Source organism: Maylandia zebra, linkage group LG7 (genome assembly GCF_041146795.1).
Source record: "Maylandia zebra isolate NMK-2024a linkage group LG7, Mzebra_GT3a, whole genome shotgun sequence".
NCBI classification, from domain to species: domain Eukaryota; kingdom Metazoa; phylum Chordata; class Actinopteri; order Cichliformes; family Cichlidae; genus Maylandia; species Maylandia zebra.
Window position 1 is genome coordinate 57,975,450 of NC_135173.1, and position 19,666 is coordinate 57,995,115.

General features: G+C 43.0%; 1 protein-coding gene across 5 annotated transcripts in view; it reads left to right on the forward strand.

The window, feature by feature from the left end:
• The first annotated feature begins 256 nt into the window (after positions 1-256).
• The window catches only part of LOC101484014 (metal transporter CNNM4), a 48,025-nt gene continuing 28,615 nt past the window's right edge, over positions 257-19,666 (forward strand). For 2 of the 5 annotated variants that reach the window (XR_191598.4, XM_076886772.1), the window contains exons 1-5: positions 259-2,368; positions 11,960-12,103; positions 13,112-13,246; positions 13,527-13,696; positions 17,524-17,620. Coding sequence is in view for 4 of the 5 variants with exons in the window: in XM_076886772.1 (XP_076742887.1) it covers positions 871-2,368; positions 11,960-12,103; positions 13,112-13,246; positions 13,527-13,696; positions 17,524-17,620 (2,044 nt within the window). In the remaining variant the exon portion in view is untranslated. Of the gene's footprint in view, positions 2,369-11,959; positions 12,104-13,111; positions 13,247-13,526; positions 13,697-17,523; positions 17,621-19,666 lie in introns of all 5 variants that reach the window. The other 3 variants (XM_004566977.6, XM_004566975.5, XM_004566976.5) reach the window with 3 other exon arrangements.

Genomic DNA, 19,666 nt, shown 5'->3' on the forward strand with positions numbered 1-19,666 from the left:
AAAATGGCACGGAGACAAGACGATATGATAACCATTGTATTTGTATTAATTTTGGCACGCTCGGCCCCTCAGAAATAATTTTACCTCAGACCTAAGTACAGTTTTGATAAGTGGTGTGGCCACTGGGTGACGCTACAGGAAAGGACTTTTAACGTTATTGGCTTATTACATAACAGCTAATTAGCGAATATTAGGATCTAATAATAAATAAAGATGGCTAATAAACACTGCACTGGGAAAAAAATCCGTGACAATGCAGTGATGCAGTAATGTAATAGTCAACCTCGGAAATTATTAGGCTTTTCCACATCTTAACTGAACTGATACAGACAGCTTGTGTAATTATTATCATTATACAAACGGGCTATATCCTGGCTCCACAGAGTTTGTCTCTCAGGAAATAAATAAACGTCCCCTGCATCTAGCATCCCTGGCCGGGCATCGTGCCAGCGGGATGCAGGCTGGTGCAGGATGAGGATGGAGGGCGGGGGGATGTACACAGATGCCATGTGCCTTTACATAACCGCAACTGGCTTTGGATACAATTGGATGAGAAATCGGTGGCCAGGGACAGCAGCAGCAGCAGCAGCGTCCGTCCTGCTGTGTGCCGCAGTGCCCCGAGCCCAGCGGGGAGTAACGTGGCCGGGCACTGAGGCGGGGGGAGTGTGAGTGTTGCTGCAGAAAAATGATAGCGAAGCGTCACCAGGAGCGTGTGTGACCTGCAAGGAGCGTGAGTGTGTTTGTTTATCAGCTCTACATGTCGCTGTCCGGCAGTCGGTGTTAATGTGTGTATGTGTCCGTGTATGAGTGAGCGTATGTGAGAGATAGCGGGAATGGGGGGAGAGGGAGGAGCTGCTTGGACATGAGTAAATGACGTCAGCTCCCAGGTCGCCGAGCACAGAAACAAACATGGCGACAGAATGGAGTGGACAGCAGGGTTACATTCTCACCGTGGTTATCTGTCTGTGGAGCGGTCGGACAGAGTTGGTGGCAGCCGCTGGGCCCGGTGTCAGCGGTGGAAGGGGAGGCGGCGGCGGAGGCGGTGGGAGTCAGGTGCTCGGCATGAGGCTGGAGAGGAGCAACAAGCCGGCCAGCACCACTGACGAGGGTGTCATCCAGGTGACCGAGGAGAGCTCCGTGCAGCTCCGGTTTTACGGGGTCCAGCTTCACTCGGGCGCCTGGTCTGAGATCCAGTTCACAGAGGTCAAGAAGGAGGAGGAGGAGGAGAAGGGGACGGTGGTGGCGGCGGCCCGGGGCGGCAGCGGCATGATGGACGCGCTCGATAAAACTTGTGCGGATTTCACGCAGGACATCACCGTCGGGAACTTCATAAACGTGAGCAGCCGGGGCACGTCGGGACTGCTCAACGTGCACATTAAGCCGCTGCGCAAAAGCGACCAGAAGAAAGAATACGCTCTGTGCACGTTGAGCACGGACGGCAGGTGGGTGCAGCTGGGGGACAGCGATGGCCGGATGCTGGTGGTGGAGGAGAAGAAGTCGCTGCTACCCATGTGGCTGCAGGTCATCATGATCTCGTGCCTGCTGGTCCTCTCGGGCATGTTCAGCGGGTTGAACCTGGGGCTCATGGCGCTGGACCCCATGGAGCTGCGGATCGTTCAGAGCTGCGGCACCGACAAGGAGAAGAAATATGCGAGGAAAATCGAACCGATCCGCAGCAAAGGCAACTATCTCCTATGCTCGCTTCTCCTGGGTAACGTTTTGGTGAACACCACCCTCACCATCCTCCTCGATGACCTCATCGGGTCAGGTCTGGGCGCCGTGGTCGCCTCAACAATTGGCATTGTCATATTTGGGGAGATCGTCCCCCAGGCGCTGTGCTCGCGTCACGGGTTGGCTGTGGGAGCAAACACGATCCTGGTCACAAAGTTCTTCATGTTCCTTACCTTTCCTCTGTCCTTTCCCGTCAGCAAGCTGTTGGATTTCCTGCTGGGACAGGAGATCGGCACTGTGTACAACAGAGAGAAGTTGGTGGAGATGCTTAAAGTGACAGAGCCTTATAATGACCTGGTCAAAGAGGAGCTTAACATGATCCAGGGAGCCCTGGAGCTCAGGACCAAAACTGTGGAGGATGTGATGACTCCCATAGCCAACTGCTTTATGATCCAGGCAGATGCTGTGCTGGACTTCAACACTATGTCAGAGATCATGGAGAGCGGATACACGCGCATACCCGTGTATGATGAGGAGCGGTCCAACATCGTGGACATCCTGTATGTGAAGGACTTGGCCTTCGTGGACCCGGACGACTGCACAAACCTAAAGACCATCACCAAGTTCTATAACCACCCTGTGCACTTTGTGTTTCATGACACAAAGCTGGATGCCATGCTGGAGGAGTTCAAGAAAGGTGGGTGTGCATTGACATAATCTAACACCTGATGATGTTTTGTTCTGAAAATCTGCAACCTTCATATCACCAGGGACCTAAACCTGTGTGAGCTCGACAGCCCCCCCTCTCTCTGTTCACCAGCACTATTGATTAGTGGAACACCACAGCCTACACACACACACAAAGCACATTTCATCATCGGGGCACATGTTGTACTACTCTTATAAGGGGTCAGGGTTGAGCTTTTAACCTGCACACACCTGATAAGGCTGTCATGAGGGCAGTGTATGTTTATGCATTCACTTATTAAAGATTGGAGAGCTTTAATTGTCCCATGCACAACAATACAACTAGCATAGCTGCAGTATAAAATTGAAACCCAATATGAAAAGGAATAAAAAGAAACTAGACAAACACTTATTTGGATAAACTGTCATATAAATGACAGTTTATTAAAAAAAATCCATAATATGTTTCTAACATGTGAAATAAGAAGTGCATCTAAGTTAATGTTATCATTGTGTCTGCTGAATATTTCTTTCATTAATCAAGTGATTAAGTCAAACATAAGGCCTAGATTAGTGGCTACGTGGCTGTTGGCCGTTTGGTGCCACTGGCTGATTTTGCAGGGTACAAAAATTAGCAGTAAGGTACATACATACATTTTTCACTGTATGTGGAAAAAAAGTAGTATCAAGAGATAACGAGATTAGCTGTGGTCCACCCACCCAATTTCTGAAATGCTTTTCTAATTCGGTGCACATCTGAATATTTGATAGTTTTCCCTTCATCCTAGTGACCAAAATACTACCCAGAGCTTAAACCACAATAAGATGGTTACAGTCAATGTGCGCTGCTGGTGGTCTGTTTGATATCCTAGCATTTTTTTTGTAATGATGTTAGCCTGGCTCAGTGTGGAAAAAGTTATTGACCACATAAAGCTAATCTGAGAATCTAATTGAGCTTTATGTGGTGAGGGTGACACCCCCAAAGTGTTGGGTCATAAAATTGCTTAGCAATATCTTGAACCCGCAGTTCACACTGATGTAAAGAAATGCAGCAACTTGCAGTTCAGACCTAAGAAAAAGTTATCTTTTCTATTATTTTTGTTTGAAAAACATTAACAATTAATTTCTAGAAAAACTGCTGATCTTGTCCTTTTCAGTGTCAGATAAGAAGTAGGGCAGCATTTACTTTTCTTATCAGTAAATACGCATATTTAGATCATTAATGGCAATTCATTTTTGCCTTCGAATAATTCAGTATACACTCTTCAGCCACTTGGAACACTAGAAATCTAATACACAGCTTATACTTTGTTTTCCAACATTTTAGTTCTTATGTCATATTCAGATATATATCAATACATTTTAATATAAGAAACAACAGTAAAAGGTCATGTTTCTGCTGTTATATTTTTATAACCGATAAATCTGTTCATTCTATATTTTTGCAGAGAACTGACACATCTCTATGCTATAAGAGTGCAGTTTCCTTGATTTCAATTATATCCACCCCTCATTTGTTCCAAGACACCATGATTGTTATGACAAAAATCTTCATTTAAGCCTTCGCAGTGGAACTTAATGACTCCCATGGGTGATGTCATGGTGGCTATCTCCATCTTTTCTGTTCATGAAGAATATGCCAAACTTTAGATGTTCTTAACATTTTATCCATTTTCAGTCATTTTTGGTTATTCTGGTAACATTCTGGCTGTCTGTCAGGGTTATATTGTTGATTGTCATTTATGCTTAGAAATATTTAACCATATATGCTTAGAGGTGTATAATCGATTGTGTAGTGATAGGATGTGTGATCCTTAGTAGTCTGCAAAGACTTTGTGTGCATTCCAGAGTGTTCTGGCATACACACTCACACCCTAGGGTCATGAGAGATCTCGTATCTTCTCTTACTGATATTCTGACCCCACAGTTGGCCATATTATTTTGCAAATTATTACATTAAAATGCTCCAGAAGGGATAGACAGTGTAGATAGTGTAGAGGACCAGTTCATTGACTCCAATCAGGTATAACTGATCCCGATCAGTTATACCTGATACCCAAATTAGCCACACCACTCCAGCATCCAAATGGATATATTGGGTTTTTTTTCTTTTTTAATGTCACCCACAGTACATTTGTTATGAAGGAGGAAAGGGTTCATAAAGGACAAAACCATTTTTATGCTAAATAGTAAAAATGCTTTTGATAATGTAAAGTTGGGTATCAACCTCAAGTTACTTCTAGAGGAACTGCAGTTTTTGTCACTTCACATTTACTTCATTTTTCACCCCAAAGTGAACATACTTGAGCTGTGCAAGTTTGCATATAAGCACAGCTCAGTGATAAAGATAAAGCAGAATCCGCACCATTTAAAACAATGTCAGCAAAAGTTAAAAATGAATTTGTGGCAGGGCTGTGATGTTAGATTGCATTGAATCTGCCTAGTAAAGTGGCTTTAAGTGAATGTAAAAGTAATTTTTAAAAAATGGGGAAAAATCAAGAATACAAATGTCACCATCAGAAGCATTTCAGCTTACCAGAAACGACAAACTAAAATATTTATAATTGTGTGCTGCAATGACTTAAACCTAAGTGGCCACAAGTTACTCCTTTAATTAAATCTGGCTGTGGATACCACTGATCATCTCTAGTCAGAGATCATCTCTAGCCTAATCACTCAAATCATCTGATTTGTGCTGTTTGATGGGACGAAAATCGGCACGTTCAGCCGTACAGGAGTAGTGCCAGAAATCCACTGATATACACACCTTGAAAGCTGAGCTTAATATCATAACAGCCTTGGCGCTGCAGCTGATTGTGATGGTCTTGCAACATATCAATGTGGTTTTTTTCCCCAGAGACATTAAAAACATTGCATTTCATTCTTTGACATTACATTTATAAGACTGTAGATATGAAAAGAACTACATTATGAAGCTCAGTCATTGTGGAACTGGCTGCATGCCTCATTTCCACCTGCTGCGAGATCGATCAACTTTAGACCAGACAACAAACTACGGAGGCTCCGGAAAAGTGCAATCAAACGATGAGTTTTATTATCACAGGAGAACAACCAACCATCAGCATACGGAATGGGTTGCTCTGACAAGAATACATTGGGTTCTGGTTTTATAGGATAAAATATCACACCTACGTCAATACAGTTCAAAAATACATGGTGACAGACGGGCAAAAGTTCAACCCGTGCAGACAAGGGTACATCACGTACACTTCTAATAACCATACACTGACATATTACTTCTCTTTTCTACATTACTTGCCTTTTAGGGTAATAACTTCAGGTCTCAGCATCTCTGAGAGCTAATAATGGACCCTCGTCCTTAATCACTAAGTAGAGTCCTTTGCAGCCAGTCTCAAACTGAAGCAGAAGACGCTTAGGCCTTCGCTCAGACCTGCTACTAGATTAATATGTGTATCGTAAGCGTGCATGCAATTAACCTGCTATGTTCTCATCTCCCCTCAGCATGTATCATTTGGACACTCTCACCAGTGAAGCTTAAAACCTTCTAGAATGGAACATCAACTCTAACCAAGCACATTTATGCATTGTGTATAAAATGAACTCAACCTGTAAAAATAGAAAGGTCAATGTGATGACAGACATATTCAATGCAATATAAACCCTGTAGGAAATATTACTGATAAATGATACTGTGAAACATGTTATTAATACATTCTTCATAAGGCAAATTATATGGTAGCAATAAAAGAATCTCTGAATCCCAACACACCCCAAATTGCAAAAGAATTAGTGTAATTTCAGCTGTCATTGCAAATAAGCATCACCTTCAGCTGTGGCTTTTTATAGCATCAAAGCCCAAGTCCTGCATGCATGATGCATAAGCCTAAATAAAGTGCCATTTGTCAAATTACCATGATAATAGCAAAACAGGAAATCAAGGTCTCCATAGTATTTTGGGCAATCTGATGTCAACAATTCAGTTTAAAAAATTGGATTTTTATATTTCAGCCCATTAATCTTCAACAACATGAGCACATTTTTGATGAGAGACACTTTTTGTTTAAGGTTAGAAACTGAACTTGTCTGCTAAAAATGTGCTGCAAGGAGATGGCGTTCAAACCTTCTGTGGGGGGTGGGACTGATGGTGGTAGTAGTGCTGTCTGATGTATGAGTCATGTTTTTGGCTGCTGGCTACCACATTGCTAGGACTGCACACTACAGTGCTAGCAGTCGTGGCTTTGTTTGGTCATGGTAGGCTGTCTTTATGATGGGTCATAAGAGACTAATTCTCACTTTAATAGTTTCATAGTTCCAGGTGAAATATTTTGAGTGGGAGGGAATAATTTATGGGAGCTTGAAGCAAATTAGTGAAGCATCTGTGGTTTTGTGAGTTACCCAGTGGTCTATTTTCCTACCTTTACAAGTGGGTACAAGTGGCAGGAATGAACTTGCTTTGAAGGGTGCCTAGGCTCAGCATTAGAGATCATCAGGAAGGGCTCAGAGTAGAGCTGCTGGTCCTCCACAGTGAAGGGAGTCAGTTGATGTTGTTCAGGCATCTGTCTAGGAAGCCTCCTAGGTAAGGTGTTCCAGGCATGTCCAAGTAGCAGAAGACCCTGTGACAGACCCAGGACATGCTGGATGCGAAAACCTCTGTCTCCCCAGGCGTGGAGGAGGGAAGTGGGCATCTCTGCTTAAACATGTCAGAAGAAAATTGAGGGATAATTTTTTTTTTTTTTAATTTTAGAATCATTTCTTAACACAGAACATTTTTTAAAATGTTTTTAAAGCACATGTAGGAAGAAGAAAGCTGTTTGATAGAAATCTTGATGTCAAAGTCATTTTTTTTGCCTCATGGGGCAAATGTTTGAATCTGTTGGCTGAAGCTGCTCACTATTCAAACTACTGATGATATATTGATGCACTGAAAGCACTAAGCCTCAAACAGTGGCTGTTTGAGTACATGAAGAACTATAAATTATATAATATATTTATATGTATGCCGTGAATCATTCAGTCATATTCAGGCTCTTAACACCAGGGATAAACCAGTGTCATGTCTACACGTAATGGACAGCTTGGCAATTAATCAATTTTAAATTAAATTATTAGGCACCTTGTTGCTTGGGGCCTTTTGCAAAAGCACATACGGTAAGTTGTTTCCTTGTATTTACTGAAACTATAAAACTTGTGAAAGATAACAGTTTCACAGGCATGCAATAGTATTTTTGTACCATTAAGATCTCAAAAAGCTATTAGCCCAAAATCTGGCATATCTCAGCATGGCATGCAGAGTGTCCTGACAGAGGACCTGAGAGATACATCAGCCTATGGTGTCAAGGTTGCTGGTGAAAGAGTGGCTTTCAAGAAGCTATACTTAAGGATGGGAAATGGAGAGAAAAAGCTGAGGTATGCCATTACACTAGAAATGGATTGAAATTCAGTGGTAACAGGTTTATGGAGTGATGAATCCAAATGTGAAACTTTTGGTTCAAGTCACACAGAGGAAGTTAGAAAAGAAGTACCACAGTGAGTGTCCACAGACATCTAGAAAACATGATGGAGGTTCTTTCATGGGTTGGGGTTGCATTTCAACAAGTGGTATTGGGAATATGGTCAAAAGTACAGTCCCAATTAAAATAAATTAAAAATTTTGCATGGTGGTAGAGCTTCAACATGCAACAAAAAGAAATGGGAGTGAGACAAAAAAAATTTTGAGCATTTTACAGCTGATCAAAAGTTTAAGATCACATGCCTTTAAAAGGCCAAATCTGTGCAAAAATGTGGATTAATTGTCATTTTCTGTCAGGTAGTCACACTGACATTCTCATTGCAAAGGCAAAAAAAAATTTCCCTTTTTGAATGTGTTCGGTTGTTGAACTGCATAAGCAGTTTCTCTCACAGTGTGCCATCACTGCTGAGGTGGGACGCATTAAGACAGTCATTTGGAATTCCTTAAATGATCCGGAGGATTATGGAACAAGAAAGTCAAGTGGAAGACCCCCAAAAATTTCAGTGCTGGTGTCTTGACAGACAGCCACTGGACGATTCTCGACCCAAATTAAAGCCGTTACTGGTGCAGGCTGCAGCCCAATAACCATCAGATGGCATCTGAGACTGAAGGGCTTCAAAAACAAAAAACGTCTTCAAAGGCCTCGTCTCCTTGAACTCCCACAGAACCGACAGTTTGGACTTTGCAAGAGAGCAACAAACATGGGATATTGGAGGTTGAAGAAAGTTTTATTCTCTGACGATAAAATTTTTTACCTTGATGTTCCTGAATGTTACCCACCCCAGCCCGCCACCTCTCACCATGGGGAAATTCCAGACTGAGACAGAGTCCAGCCCCTCTCCAGGAGGCTGGTTCCAGAGCCCAGGCCATGCGTTAAGGTGAGCCCGACTATATCTACCTCTCAACCTTACACACTAGCTCAGGCTCCTTCCCCACCAGAGAGGTGACATTCCATGTCCCAATAGGTACCGACATGCAAAGCGGAATGCGGCGCGGGTGGTGGCTGAAGCAAAAACTCGGGTCTAGGAGGAGTCCGGAGAGGCCATGGAAAAAGACTTTCAGGCTGCCTTGAAGAGATTCTGGCAAACTGTCAGGCGACTCACTAGGGGAAAGGGGTGTTCTACCTGCACTGTGTATAGTGCGGGTAGAGTGCTGTTGACTTTGACTGAGAAAGTTGTTGGGCGGTGGAAGAAATACTTCGAGAACCTCCGCAATCCCACTGGCTCGTCTTCCGTTGCAGAAGCAGAGTCTGGGGATGAAGGGGATGACCCGCCAATCTCTGGGGGCGAGGTCACTGAGGCAGTTAAACAACTCCTTGGTGGCAGAGCCCCTGGGGTGGACGAGGTCTGCCCAGAGTTCCTGAAGGCTCTGGATGTTGTAGGGCTGTCTTGGTTGACACGTCTCTACAATGTTACGTGGAGATCAGGGGCAGTACCCCTGGACTGGCAGACCGGGGGTAGTGGTCCCCATCTTAAAGAAAGGGGACCGGAGGGTGTGTTCCAACTACAGGGGAATCACACTCCTCAGCCTCCCTGGGAAAGTCTAAGCCAGGGTGCTGGAGAGGAGAGTCCGTCCGTTAGTCGAACCTCGGAAACAGGAGGAACAGTGCGGTTTTCGTCCTGTTCGTGGAACACTGGATCAGCTCTTTATCCTCTTGAGGATGCTTGAGGGTGCATGGGAGTTTGCCCAACCAGTCTACATGTGTTTTGCGGACTTGGAAAAGGCATTTGACCGTGTCCCTCGGGGGTCCTGTGGGGGGTGCTCCAGGAGTATGAGGTGTCTGGCCCATTGCTACGGGCCATTCAGTCCTTATACAACAGTTGCAAGAGCTTGGTCCGCATAGACGGCAATAAGTTGACTCGTTCCTGGTGAGTGATGGGCTCTGCCAGGGCTGCCCTTTGTCACCCATTCTGTTCATAATTTTTATGAAATTATAATTTTTATGAACGGAATGTCTAAGTGTAGCCAAGTGGGAGAAGGCTTTCACTTGGGTGGTCTCAGGATTTCATCTCTGCTTTTTGCAGATGATGTGGCTCTGTTGGCTTCATCAGGTGATGGACAGCTTTCCTTGGAACGGTTCGCAGCCGAGTGTGAAGCAGTGGGAATGAGAAACAGCACCTCCAAATTTGAGGCCTTTGTCCTCAGCCGGAAAAGGGTGGAGTGCCCATTCCGGGTCAGGGACGAGTTCCTGCCCCAAGTGAGGGAGTTTAAGTATCTCGGGGTCTTGTTCACGAGTGATGGGAGAAGAGAGAGGGAGATCAACAGACCAATTGGTGCAGCGGCTGCAGTGATGCGCACACTGTACCTGTCCCATATGGTGAAAAGAGAGCTGAGTGTAAAAGCGAAGCTCTCAATTTACCAGTCGATCTACGCCCCTACCCTCATCTATGGTCACGAGCTGTGGATAGTGACTGAAAGAACGAGATGGCGAATACAAGTAGCGGGAATAGGGTGGCTGGCGAGAAGTTTGTCCATTCGGGAGGGGCTCAGAGTAGAGCTGCTGCTCCTCCATTTCGAAAGGAGCCAGTTGAGGTGGTTTGGGCATCTAACAAGGATGCCTCCTGGGTGAGGTTTTCCGGGCATGTCCCACCGGGAGGAGGCCCCAGGGCAGACCCAGGACACGCTGGAGAGATTATATCTCTTGGCTGGCCTGGGAACGCCTTGGTGTTCCCCCGGACAAGCTGGAGGAGGTGGCTGGGGAGAGGGAGGTCTGGGCTTCTCTGCTTGGGCTGCTGCCAACGCGACCCTGCCGCGGATAAGTGGAAGAAAATGGATGGATGGATGAATGGATGGTCCCGAATGTTTCCAACGTTATTGGCATGACTGGAGGTGTGGAGGTGTGGTCCAAAACTTTTAATCAGCTGTATAGCAGCCTGCTTCAGTGTAAGAGTTGTTTTCAACAAATTGCATGCTCAAAAAATGTTTTTTCTCTCTCCCATTTCTCCTTGCTGCATATTGAGGCTCTACTTGGAACCTTGTTAAGATCCAAGCATGCATAATATGCTTTTTTCTTTTTGTTGTTGTCATTTTTCGTGTGGTCTTAATCTTTTGATTTGGGCTGTATCATCAGATTTTAATCTACCATGCAATACGAACTGGAAAGTGTATGATGGGCAACTGCTTCGGTTTTCAGTATGAAAATTATCCAAAAGATATTGTCAATGCAGTAAATGCATAACCTGGACATAAAAACACACAACACTTCAGTAAGTCACTGTGCCTGTTTCCTTGCAAAATATAAAGAAGTAATGGGTTGCTCAAGACCTTTTCAAAGCAGATCAGGTGAAAAAGGCTGGGAATGAAACACTGTTTAAAGGTTCACCACTGGAGTTGATGAAACCTATTGAAACAAAATAAATGTTTTCTTGCTGAAAATGGACGTTTCTGTTTCTTTTACTTCATACAAATCAGTGAGCACCATGGAGGCCAAAAGTAGATAGTGCTTCTGCTTCTGCTGGTGTTTGATGACCATGAACTGTGACAGGTTTCCATCCTGCTGACCTGATAATGTTTTTACTTAACTCTTACTGGCAGCCATTGCTCATCATGTTGTATCAGGTTTAGTTGTTTGCACACAGTGCTGCATGCAGTCGGTGCATGTGGGGAGTGTTGTGAGAACAATGCAGAGTCATGAGTGCAATAATGCTTTGTGTCCTCTTGTTATATACCTCTTTCTACTTAGCTTCGTTCTCCTCCTGCCTCTCTCTCTGTCTCACTTCTCTTTATCTCATTCTGGCAGTCCTTCCAACTCTTTTCTCTTCAAAGCTCTTAGCCTAGTCTGGGCTATATTAAGGCATGAGTCTGCCCTCTCATCAGTCAGGATAAATCCACTGACAGATCGAATAGCAGTGTGACTTTTGTAAAACAAAAAAGGATGTTTTCTTGTAGCAGGAGCTAAATCTGTCTAAAGGCTAGATGCTGAAGTTAAAGACGCAGCAGCTGCACTGAAACTCGCTAACTTCTTCTCCTCTGTCGTGTTTGATGCTGCCCCACTTTCATGTTAAATGATTTCTGGAAACATAGGGAATTTAAAATGATGAGAAAAATGATATGCATGTTCTACAGTGCTCTTGTTTCTCATAACCTTTAGGTGATCTGTGTCCTCACCAGGTAAATCTCATTTGGCCATCGTCCAGAAGGTGAACAATGAGGGGGAGGGAGATCCTTTCTATGAGGTGCTGGGATTAGTCACCTTAGAGGATGTTATCGAGGAGATCATCAAGTCAGAGATCCTGGATGAATCTGACCTCTACAGTGAGTCAGCTCTTGCTAATTGCTGACTGCAGCACTCACATAAATGTTATAACACATAAACACTCACTCACCGACAAAAGCACTGGTACAGTGATACAGCAGCACATGTACACAGGACCTGTACTTAGAGATGATTGCTGTGTTGTCCTACTCATAATATATATAATTGTATATAATTTAAATGTTAAATAAAATCCCCACAGCCTCCCATGTTAAAGTGTCCAACTTTATGATATTTATATTGTTAATGATCACATTAACATGACTAAGGTCTGAAAAGCTCAACCTTTAATAACTCACATGATGGAGTGTTTTTATGTCCCTAATAATTTGACTTGCTGTAAGTTGCAGACCACAAAAGTTGTTCCTTTAGTTTTAATGAGTATATTTTTAATATTTTATTATTCATTTGCCTGACACGTATTGCTTTGCGTTACACCTGTATAGCTTATGAATTCACCTTGGTAAACAAGCTGACTAGCATTACCTTATAACTTCTCAAAGTCAAAGTAAACTTTATTGTCATCTCTGCTATATACAGTACAGTACAGACGAGGCTCCAGTTCCATTCAGTGCAAAAGACAACAATAAATATAAGAAGAGAAATAAATATACGCTTAGGTACGTAAGGTAAAAGGATCAATAACAATTTTAAATTTACAATTTACAGGTTTAATGATTTAAAGTGACCAGTGTAGCAGCTTGTAAACATGAGATTCTTGAGGGTAGAATTGTCCATAGAGCAGCATCTGCATTACAAAGGCAGTGGTATGTGGAGTGCAATAGAGTCAGTTAGTTAACGGTTTGTGTGGGACACCGTAAAAAAACACTGAAATTGCCGGAGTGCTATCAGCTGGTGCCTGCTCGTGCTGCCTCCTCCTCTTTGACTTTCACCTTTCTAAGTTTAAACTTTTTTGAAATTTTAACAGAGCAAAACATGACTTTTCATTTAATTTCATTCATTTTTACTATTATTTAAACTCCTATTTCTTTTCTTTCTTGCCACAGCTGACAACAGGAACAGGAAGAAGGTGGATCCCAACAAAAGCAAACGCGACTTCTCAGCGTTCAAGCAAGAAGGGGACAGTAAGGTGAAGATCTCTCCTCAGCTCCTACTGGCAGCTCATCGTTTCCTGGCCACAGGTGATATTCACTAGGCAATAATCTTACATTTAGCCAGCACACATTTGTTTCAGTGCCACTGACTATTATCCCCTGCTGAATCACAGCCACTGTCTGTACATGCTATCTTTTAGTATGCAAATTAACAGGGCTTAAACTAATCAGCTGATTTTTATTTATTGACTGTAAAATGCTATAAAGTTATCTACTAAAAACCTCTCAGTCAATAATTAGTCCAAGGCCTGTATTTTCTGCTGTTTTAATTTGATCGTTTACAATGCCTTTTTTTCTCTCCCATTAGAGGTGAGCCTGTTCAGCCCATTCCAGATCACAGAGAAAGTCCTACTGAGGATCCTCAAACATCCGGATGTCATCCAGGAACTAAAGTTTAATGAAAATGATAAACGATCGCCACAGCACTTCCTCTATCAGAGAGGCAAACCTGTCGACTACTTTGTTCTCATTCTGCAGGTAAAAACACATTCATATAGTCTGTAGAAATGGTGACATCACCTATATGATTTGGTGGTAATCAGGAGTATGTCTGGGACTTTTGAAATACTGTTTCACTACCAGTTGGTGAGTAATTGGTGAGTGTTTGCAGACAAATTGTCATGTTCCATACAACCTATTGACAATCTCCTGAACACCAAACACCGTTTTTGATGCAGCACCATAAAATTCTTTATGACCAAGTACACTTTGGTCAAGTTCTCACAACTGGCTGTGGAATAGTCATTTTTTCCCCTAGGGCATAGGTGTCAAACTCTGGCCCGCGGGCCAAATTTGGCCCGCAGCCTAATTACATTTGGCCCGCGAAGCCATACCAAATTACTATTAGAGCTGGCCTACTGGTATTATACAGCTAGTATATATATTGTTTAGTATTAAGCTTTGCTTGTTCCATATTCAGTTTTTCAGCAAAACGTGTTTTAGTCCATAAGAAAAGATTCATTCTTATATCTGGAGGAATAAATATATTTCAATAAATATTAACATTAGCCCGCGACTTTGTTCCAGTTTTGAATTTTGGCCCACTGTGTATTTGAGTTTGACACCCCTGCCCTAGGGACTGGTGGTTCCCAGCTAGTCTCTATGAGATTTCTGCCCAAGTATGCTAATAAGTTAAAAACACTAAAGTTGCACACCACTCCAAACCTAGCTGACTAACCAAAGATAAAGTGACTGTCATTGCTAACAGAGTCTGATGGCTTTGAAGCTAGAGATAAAGCCTTGAGTTGCGCATTGGTGAAAATATTGCAAAAATATCATACACTTAGACTGATAAAGATCATTTAAGGGGTGACTACAATAACAGTATGTTTTGTGGTTTTACCACTGCTCATTCATCTTAACATCAGTCAGATAATAGGCAAAAATCTGACTCCATGTGACACTTTCACTCATTGCCTGCTTCATTTATATATCAAAAAATAAATGCACAAAGAAATGTAGAAATAAAAAATCAGAAACAATGCATGTGGAGAATGATACAGGCAGAGAAGTACAAAATCAAATGAATGAATACATAGTGTAAGTGTTCACTTCAATTCAATTGTATTCATTTAGCATCAAATCATAGTTATCTTAACGTGCTCATAGTCTCCTCAAACCACTGAAAATGTGAAAGTTTATACATTTGTAAACCAAATGTCAATTAAATTGACACTAAATAAAAAGTACTCTACATTGTATTTTTGGGATTCATGATTTATTCTTTTTTGAGTCTCTTATTGATTTATCGATTCATTTATCTATTTTCATTTTGGCATAGATTTCAAGGGTCATAATGTAGTCAGACTGGATGACGTAGATTGACCTGCTTAATCTGGTGACCAACAGGTTTATCTCTGGTTGTTAGAGTGGTTGGTGGGTGTGTGTGTGTGTAGGGGTGATTTGCACACATGCAGGCTCTAAACACCTTTCGAGTCTGTACCTGACTTAAGGTACTTACAGTGTACAACAAAAGTGTGCATGCCCTTAGGAGGGTATTTGGAGAATTGAGTACGAATTCTCTATTTAGTGTTTCAAAGCAAGATGCAGATGAATACACATACGATGGCTGTGTCTGCTGTGCTGAGGCGAAACTGTTGTTAGTTTCTGTAGGCTTTGTTGTCAACACCTGAGGTGTGGATAGAGGGACTCTACATGCTCAGTGTGCAACCTGAGCAGAACTGCTCCCATTCCATCACCACTTGGCTGTGTGTGTGTGTGTGTGTGTGTGTGTGTGTGTGTGTGTGTGTGTGTGTGTGTGTGTGTGTGTGTGTGTGTGTGTGCACACGTGTCTGTCTTGGTGAGGACCAGTTTGATCCTTATACCTTGGAAAATGTAGATTTTAGCTTGTCTTTATTGACAGACCTCGTGGCGCTGCATTGAGTTTTAGGTTGGAATCAGATCAGTGCAGCATTTATGTTAAAGGTTAAATTAAGGCAGTGTATTATCGGGAGTCCTGAGAGCAAGGAAAGCACAAACGTCTATGTGTTGATTTGTTTGAGGTAAAGAGACACTGAACCCTACACTGGAGTGCCTGCGGCAGGATGTAATATTTATAGGAGGCTAAGGTGTTTCTCTTACATGTCATAAGACCCGACTCGTGGATTTTTCACTGCAGAGGCTCCAGGTCACACATGTATCACATAGACAGTCTGGTTCCTGCAGGTCCTGGAAAGCCTGAAAACCTTTTGAGGTTTTGATTTACTGCCCTGGAGGACAATCCTGGAAATAAGGGAAATAGTAAAATGTCCTGCAAAACAGGGTGTGAGGAAAGATGTTCAGCAACATGATTAAGGTAATATAGCTGGCTGAGAGTATTACTGGAAATGTGATACATTCAAAAGTGCAAAAACATTTGGGCTTTTGCATTACTAATCATGCCAGTTTGGTAAAGGCAACATGGATCATTAAACAACAACCCAAAACAACAACTAATGAAATGCTATGGAAGTAACTCTATTTTACGCCCTTTTAAATTCAGTAAAAGGACTAGATGTTGTACTCCCTGATAATGCATAGCTTTAAATGGCGAGAATCTTGAGGGATGACTGTTATGAGGAAAGGCAGCCCAGAAACGTTACCAGCAGCACACATCGTTGTGTGCCTCAACTTTTGGTCTTTTACCAAGCTAATCTGCCATTGTTTGGGGGGGGGGATTAGAGATCTGATCTAGGTTATCATATTAAGATTTGGGACACATCATCAGTAATGGACAATCCAAGGAGGTCCTGCCAGGGTTGATCAGGCCCTGCAGTGTGTCACTGGTTTATGTTAAGTTGTTATTTCTCCTATTCTTTCTTCTGTTTATTTTTGTACAGTTTATTTTCTCCTATCTATTCACTGCAACTGAGAAATAATACTTACCTCTTTAGCATTTATGGAGCTTCACTTCTTCAAAGGGATAGAAAAGGTACAAGATAGGAGAGAGGAGAGCCGGAAGGGGGGCATCCGATCTGGCTTCCCACAGCTGCCCGCTGGATTGGGCTGTACGCTCTACCTCCCCACCACCTCCCAGAAAAGGGAAGAAGAGCAGAGGGGAGAAGAGCATAATATTTTCTTTTCTCTCGCGGTTAGCTGACTGCTGTAGCTGCCCAAGTGATGTCAGCCCTTTTTAACCATATCCAGTGACTGGTCCTCTCAGCAGTGTTAGCTAGTTCTCTTATAGCCTGCCGTTGCGCCTGTCCTCTGATCCCAATCTCTCTAAGCAGTTTTGCTGTTGTACTGGCAACAAAGTCCGTGCACTCCACTTCCACCGGGCGCACCTTGATCTTCCAGCCTCTGTCCTCTGCCTCAGCTGCCAAGTTGGCATACCACAGCTTCTTATGCTGAAATGCTTCCTCTAAAAAAACATTTTGGATCTTTCAGACTTTATATATTCATAAAAACAAATTGACCATTTCTCATAAACAGTAGACCAAGCCTAGCGTTGCTGACATATTGAGTCAGGATGTAGTGGTTTTAGATCTTAATGTGGTCTGCATGGTAGAAGTGGAGGCTGTGTGGTTACAGAAGCCAGTAAACAGGCTGATGCTAAAGTTGTGCACAAAATTTTCTGCAGGAGTCAGATGTGGTTTTCAAGGAGATGTCTCTGTTATTGTCTGATGGAAAATCTCTTTTGGTCATTAAATGATAGACATATAGAAGACCTTTCCACAAAGATAGTTTTAGCTTAGCAGCCTGGTCCCCATCTAAGCCTTGTGTTACTGAAAATGTTTGGAACGGTCACTTCTTCATCAAAGATTTCCCTAGTTTGTGTTTGTCTCTGTGTTTGTGTATTTACGTTTGCATTCGTATTTGTATTACAGGGACGGGTGGAGGTTGAAGCCGGAAATGAGAACATGAAGTTTGAAACTGGCCCGTTCTCCTACTATGGAGTCATGGCTCTAAGCACACCAACAATGGGTGAGACACACGTATACCAACACATGTGCATTTACATTTGTACCATTTACTGACCCAAATACAAAATTGAAGCTGTGTTCTTCCTATCCCAGACAAACTTGTCAGTTCAGATAAAACTGAAGTCTCCGTGATAGTCACTGGGTTAGAGTGTTATAAGCTGTTTCTGCCCCTGTTCTTTGTGCCAACTTGGAGGTCTTGATATTCGTGTGTTTCAAATATGAGCATAAATGGCTTTGAACTTGTGCAGCACTTCAGTTTCATGGTCTGTAATGGAACAACCTAAGAATAAATTGGGAATTGATAAGAATTTAGCTATTCTGATTCCATCATCCATATCACTTATGTGTTAGCAGTATAATGCAAGTGTTTCTGTTCTTTACACTTTACCATTGCACTCTTGTAAAAATAAAAGTAATCTCCATATCCACACAGTAGACTGGGCCATTAATTTCCTTCTCCAGCACACAAACTGAAACCAACTGACAGACTAAATATTCCAAGGAATTGAATTTCTGGGTTCTCAATTTCCATCATGGAAGGACCGGCCCCTGCATGTTATGCATCACCGGCAGATGGAAGAAGTGGCTGACATCCAGAAATCCTACCAGGGGCTGGACTGAAAGACAGCACAGGAACAAGCTCTAAGTATAAAATCCATAGAGGCTGGAGTCTACCACACCAGGCAAGACCCCAGTTGCAGGCTGTGTAAAGATGCCCCTGAGACACTCCAGCACATCACAGCAGGATGCAAGGATGTTGGCAGGCAGGGCATACGTGGAACGCCATAAACAAGGCGCCGGCATAGTGTACAGGAACATCTGTGTTGAGTATGGCCAGGAAGTCCTGAGGTCAAAAGGGTGGTCGACAATGAGCCATGCTAAGATCCTTTGGGGCTTCCAGATACAGATGGAAAAAATGGGGGTGGCTAATCAACCAGACATAATAGTGGTGGACAAGCAGAGGAAAACGGCTGTAGTGATACCGAATGACAGCTACATCAAGAAGAAGGAACACGAGAAGTTTGAGAAATACCAAGGCTCAGAGAAGAGCTCGAGAAGATGTGGAGGATGAAGGTAACAGTGGTCCCAGTGTTAATCGGAGCGTGTTATATAGCGCTCACTCCGATGGATGAGCAATTTGGGGTTAGTATCTTGCCCAAGGATATTTGGCATGTAGACTAGGGGAAGCCAGGAATCAAACCACCAACCTTCCGATCAGTGGATGACCTGCTCTACCACCTGAGCTACAGCCACCCCTATATATACCAACTCTTCATGTGAATCAAAAGGAATGCACATTGCAAGAACTAAACACATTTTCTTGGCTCAAAGTTTCTGGGTGATAACTATGCACATAAGAATAATTAGTCACATGTAATTATGTCTGGTACCTTATTTGATAGAGATCTTTATGTTTTCCTGGAGGCTTATGGAAGCTGAAAGTTTAGAATCCCAATTCCCCGATTCCAAAAGAACTTCGATGCTGCTTGAAATATTAAAAAAATAATATTTCCGAAACTCATAAATCTATATTTATGTGTTCGCAAAGATTATGACATGTGGGGAAAAAAGGCAAATGTAAACATGATCCAGATCCTGATTCAAAGCTCATTTAGAATGGATTTAGTGATAAGTGATAAGTGATAAGTTAGCAGCGATGCAGGTGGATGCTTCTCTGGTGTCCTGGATTGTTGATTACCTGACAGGAAGACCACAATATGTACGTCTCCCACAGTGTGTGTCTGACAAGGTGATTAGCAACACAGGGGCACCACAGGGGACTGTCCTCTCCCCCTTCCTCTTCACCCTCTACACCACAGACTTCAGCCACTGCACAGAGACCTGCCATCTTCAGAAGTTTTCTGATGACTCTGCGGTGGTTGGATGCATCAGCAGGGATGATGAGACAGAGTACCGGGCTGTGGTCGACTCCTTTGTCACGTGGTGTGAGCAGAATCATCTGCAGCTCAACGTGGCAAAGACCAAGGAACTGATCGTGGACTTCAGGAAGACCAGGAAACACTTGACCCCTGTTTCAATCCAGGGA